The 5,156-nt window shown below is 31.6% G+C and overlaps 2 protein-coding genes across 2 annotated transcripts; one reads left to right on the forward strand and one right to left on the reverse strand.

The window, feature by feature from the left end:
• Nucleotides 1-730: 730 nt before the first annotated feature.
• On the forward strand, nt 731-1,253 carry LOC123896137. Its single transcript, XM_045946567.1, has 2 exons — nt 731-898; nt 993-1,253. The coding sequence occupies exons 1-2, from the start codon at nt 731-733 to the stop codon at nt 1,251-1,253; spliced, it is 429 nt and encodes a 142-aa protein (XP_045802523.1).
• Nucleotides 1,254-3,683: 2,430 nt separating this feature from the next.
• LOC123896138 lies at nt 3,684-4,786 on the reverse strand. The gene is made up of 4 exons (XM_045946568.1): nt 4,669-4,786; nt 4,229-4,576; nt 3,913-4,129; nt 3,684-3,739 (listed from the first exon to the last, which is right to left on the reverse strand). The coding sequence occupies exons 1-4, from the start codon at nt 4,741-4,743 to the stop codon at nt 3,684-3,686; spliced, it is 696 nt and encodes a 231-aa protein (XP_045802524.1). The 5' UTR covers nt 4,744-4,786.
• Between the last annotated feature and the right edge of the window lie 370 nt (nt 4,787-5,156).

Genomic DNA, 5,156 nt, shown 5'->3' on the forward strand with positions numbered 1-5,156 from the left:
AAAAAATTTTAAAAAATTGATGGATGATCTATACGATATAAACTTTTAATCCAACTGTGAATTTCGCAAAATTCATATTCGGTAGGTCACTTGTCCACCGTGAACCACTTGTGAAGGTGGTCCACCGTAGCATTAACCATTTAGATAATTGTACCAAAAAAATGCAATATTGTTGGTTGGTTGAAAAGCATATAGCCCTTACCAGTTACCAAGGCGCGCCAGTTACCAATGCAAGTTCCTGTAATAATTTCGCCAACAGTGTTACTATCTGGGCTACCCTACTAGACTTTAACAACATGTGGGTTACTGCCAAAAAAAATTATTTTCAACCTTCGAATTGATTGTAGATGTCCACTTTATCCTCTTATATACGTTTCCTATAAACCAAAGTACAAATGCAGCATCCTTTTGTCAGTAAAACTTAAAGGCATTGCGAAAAAGGAGATGGGAAGAAGAAAGAGGTATGCAGCATCCTTCTATGTATATTCCGCGTTTGTTCAAATGATCATCTGTTTGTTGTGATACTTTTAAGTAATCATATCGTTCAACTTATTAGCAAGGTTAAAGAAAAATGTCATTAGATTATTGTTTAATTGAATCTATTATGATGAAGCTAAATGTGTTTATCGTCACTGAAGGTTGAATGTTTAAGAGTTTTTCATAAGCTTTATGAACCAACTAGAATTAAGATGCAGCTGTTATGATAAGCAATTTATATTGTAGGACTCCTATGGTGAGCTATACCGAAAGTCAAGAATATACGAATGATAGTCACTGCTATTGTGCTCACTGTTCTTCTGGAGGGACCGACGATGTTGATATCAATTTTCACGAAGTTTACACTTGGGATATGGAGGTCACTAATGCACTTGCTTCCAGGAAAAAGATGCAAGTCATGGTAGGTTTTATGGTCCTAAATTTATAAGCTGTTTTTTTATTCAAAATTTGCTCGCTTTCGACTAAACAATACATTTGATTAACATGTCTTTCAGCATTTCCCCCGTAATGTATCGAAGTTTGCATTCTCTTCAAATCAGACACGAATCGTTCTTGAACCAGAAGACAGTTGGGAGGAATACGCATGCACAATTGCTACTTCAAATCGATGCCCCTACGAGAAGTACTTGACTCGTGGTTGGTATGAATACAAGAAGGATATGAAGATTAGAGCTGGCGATGTTCTTAAGTTTTCAATGCCAAAGTATCCGGGTTTTATCATCGTTGATCTTATTCGTCGCCATGATCGTGTTTGAGTAGGAAAATGTGTTACTAAGCTGTGCGATTTGCTGGGATATTTCTCAAAAGGATCTATATGCCGTGTTTTGTGATGCTTTGTATAATGATGTTAGGTTATGTTACAAAAGTTCTTAATTTTCAATCCTTTATAATGGGTGTTATGTATAATCAAGTGAATCTAATGTTAATTAAGTGTTGATGTAACTTATTGCATTATGTGGTTTTATTGCGTTATGTGGTTTATATTTATGTGCCGGAAAGAGTATGAAATAATATGACCAGTTGCAGAACAAATAAATTAAATTCGAAGGTCCGTTGCGAAAATTACATTATATAATAATAAACAAATAGATAATTTTTTTTTATATTCATTAAAAATAATAAAGAATTAAAACATATCAAATGATTTTCAAAAAATTTTAAAAAAATTTATGGATGATCTATATGATAACCAGGTATACTGTCAGTTGTAATTTAAATTGAGTTTAACTTAAATTTATTATAAAATGTTTTCACAACAAAATTTAATTAATTTTGTTTTCTTTCTTGTAGTCAATTTCACCATTAAAATTACGGAGAAATTGATGCAGATTATGCTGAATTCTTTGACAAATACGGTGAAGATTACTATGATAGATTTCGAATTGAATTCAAACATGTTTATTCCAATGTTGGAAAAGTTTTTAAGGTTACAACTTAATTGAATTCATATATATGCATCGTCAGTGTAAAGTTTTTTGATACGTGCGTCCAATAATATACTTGCACATCATGTATTGTGTTTAAAAACACATTATGTGTCACGTTCATTAAATGATGTGTTGATTAGATGCACGTGTACAAAAATTTTAAGCTGTCAGTGCACTAAAATTAAAATCTTATCATTTTCGACAAATACGGACGAAACACTAAAAATTAAAACTACATTTTCAATAAAAAATCTTTTAAGCTGATACGAATTGAATATTTCACATGTCACGTGTATTCGCTTTAATAATCAACAAATTTTAATCTCATATCAACCTAGGGGTGATAGCGGTGCGGTTTGGTTCGGTTTTGAGCATAAAAGTCATCCTAACCGCGAGATAAAAATGCATGCGGTTCGGTTTGGTTCGGTTGATTTTTAAAAAGTCATCCAAACCAAACCAAACCAAACCAAACCAATGCGGTTTGGATCGGTTCGGTTGGTGCGGTTTAAAACATAACGATTGTACCGAACAATTTTAAGCATAAAAAAAAAATAAAAAATTGAAGTTCCAAAATAACATTGTAGTACCAACAAAAATTATTTATCCAAAATAACATTATAGTAACTTACAATTTTAAATATATAAAAAAATTGAATTTTCAAAATAACATCACGGTACCGATAAAATTTGTTTATTTAAAATAACATTACAACACCAAAATAAAATTTCAGTACAAAAAATAAAAACAACTTGAAGTTCGATTAAATTGGTCGACTGACTTGGTAATTGGGCATGTATATTGGAATATAAATATATTTTCTTTTACGATATTGGAATATAAATATATAATAGTAACTTAATGCGGTTTGCGGTTTTGCGGTTTTGCGGTTTGCGGTTCAGTAAGAAAGCCATCCAAATACATCCAAACCAAATGCGGTTTTTGCGGTTTTCGGTTTGGTTTGGTTCGATTTGCGGTTTTACTTTTGGATTGGTTCGGATACGATCACCCCTATATCAACCTGATTTTGGGCCCAATTAGTTTGTTACCAAATATATACTTCTAAATCATTGGTCAATTGATAACACATTAAATAATAAACAAGAAAAAAAATATTTTTACGAAAAATTATTTCAATCATATATACAAAACAAAATTGTCTTTTTCCGGATCAAGATTATCTACAGTAAAATAACACATAGTTTTAACACAGTTTTAATCTTGGCCATTGATTACTGATCGGACGATTCTGATAAATAGATTATAAAATCGTTCAAAATAATCTCAGCCGTACATCTCAGATCGAACGGTCTAAAACTAAACCTGTGTGAAAACTGCAGGAAACTTGACTGCAGGAAACCTAATTCCTTGACATACCCTTTTCACTAAAAGGACATGAAGAATATCTAAAGTTGGATTAACATTATATAAATCGGCTATATAAATCATAAAGAATATCTAAAAGGACAATGAATCAACCTATTAATTAACACTAAAAGCACACGTTTTGTTCCTTCAAGTCCACCATTTACATCGGAAAAAACTCCTTCCTCAACCCACCGCTCGCCTTCCATAACAGCCCAAAACATTATATAAGCTTAAAACTCTAAACACCCACTTTAAACTTTGAATTCACACGCCAACTTTAAACTCTAAATTAATTAAAATAACATTAAAATAAAGCAACAAACAACTTGATTCATTACAGACCTTAAACTAAATTCAACCCAAATCATAAAAATCAAACTAAAACATTCAGCCTAAACATGAATTACATAAAGAAGAACAAACATTCTAACATAATCATCCTCCAAATCTTAAAGAACAAACATGAATAACCAAATTAACTTAAAACTAGCCTAAAATAGTGCATAATTAACAGCCTCCAACAACTTCTCTTTCCAATCTCCATTTTTTCCAGCAACAACAATCCTCCAACTTAATCATCTTTCCCAATTTAGATTTTAAAAACGCGCACAACATTATTACCAGAGTTAACAAGTGAAAAATTAAAGCATAATCCATCACCAGCACGAAACCCATTTTTGCGACAAAAACCAAACCAACCAGGTCCTAAGGCAGTCACCGGGAAAGGATTGTCGTGAATTTCAATTTGAAGATCAGTCTTTGTTCCATTGTCACAGCAAGCAGTTATCACATTCACATTACAATTTCGCACAAAAATTGCAAACAAATGCCATATGCTCTGTTTTGCAAATTAAAAAATCCTCAATATATATCTTCAATAACTGTCAAAATAAACATATTTAGAAAACATAAACATTAAATAAATTATAAAACTTACCAAATATGGATTCCTGATGTTCTCACGCGTGAGTTCCACTTGAAATCTAGCACAATTACCACGAGTATATCGGCTATGATAGTTTGGGATTTGTTCTTCACATTCAAATCTTCTTGAAGCAGTGATACCAAACAGACCTTCACCATGATAGGCAAAATGGATTTCTTCATTCTTATGAAGATCGAACTCCTCTCTCATCTCTTCCCATCCATCTGTGAGAAGAGGATGGATTTCATCTTTGTTGTATGTAACAACATGATGCTCAAATCGATAATCCATTATCCTCCATTGTCCAGGAAGTTCATGTCCAAAATCACGAATGAACTTTGGATCCACCTCTCCAAATTTCTAATTCAATTATCAACAATCAAATAATTACTTAATTTCAACATCTATGAAACATAAAACATTGCAAGATAATAACAAAGGTTTCGTTTTACCTGATTTGAGAAAAGCATGGTTACAAAGTTCCCAAGAGGTGTAACATCGATAAGATCACAATAGTAGGTCTCCATGAGTTGTTGGAAGAAAACAGGGGGAATGATAATTTTGTTCACTGATGAGATGAACCGATCTAAATGTAGTATATGTCTATATCTCATTTATTTATCTTTTGTTTTACATCAAAAGGATCAATTAAAATAATAAAATATTAAATTACATTGGATAAAATCTTATCTTATCCAACTAGGAATAGTTACTATGACAAGGTCACAATAATTGATACTTCTTTCGTCGTAATTTTATCGACGAAGTTGGATTAACAGTTGTGCGTTATATAAAACTTTTTTTATTTACTAATCAACAACAATAACAATTATCGTATAACAAATTTAGTTCGTGTGTATCGATATATTTTTTTTTAAATAATTTTAGGTTTTACTTTACCTTAACACTTCGAATAAATTGTAACATTTTTCTATACCTG

This window comes from Trifolium pratense, linkage group LG7, assembly GCF_020283565.1.
Source record: "Trifolium pratense cultivar HEN17-A07 linkage group LG7, ARS_RC_1.1, whole genome shotgun sequence".
Classification (NCBI taxonomy): Eukaryota; Viridiplantae; Streptophyta; class Magnoliopsida; order Fabales; family Fabaceae; genus Trifolium; species Trifolium pratense.

Coding starts and splice junctions, on each gene's coding strand:
- LOC123896137 (XM_045946567.1), top strand. CDS start 731: ATGGTGAGCTATACCGAAAGTCAAGAATATACGAATGATAGTCACTGC. Junction 899..992: donor GGAAAAAGATGCAAGTCATG/GTAGGTTTTATG, acceptor CATGTCTTTCAG/CATTTCCCCCGTAATGTATC.
- LOC123896138 (XM_045946568.1), bottom strand. CDS start 4,743: ATGGAGACCTACTATTGTGATCTTATCGATGTTACACCTCTTGGGAAC. Junction 4,577..4,668: donor CCATGCTTTTCTCAAATCAG/GTAAAACGAAAC, acceptor TAATTGAATTAG/AAATTTGGAGAGGTGGATCC. Junction 3,740..3,912: donor TTTTTCACTTGTTAACTCTG/GTAATAATGTTG, acceptor TTGTTCTTTAAG/ATTTGGAGGATGATTATGTT.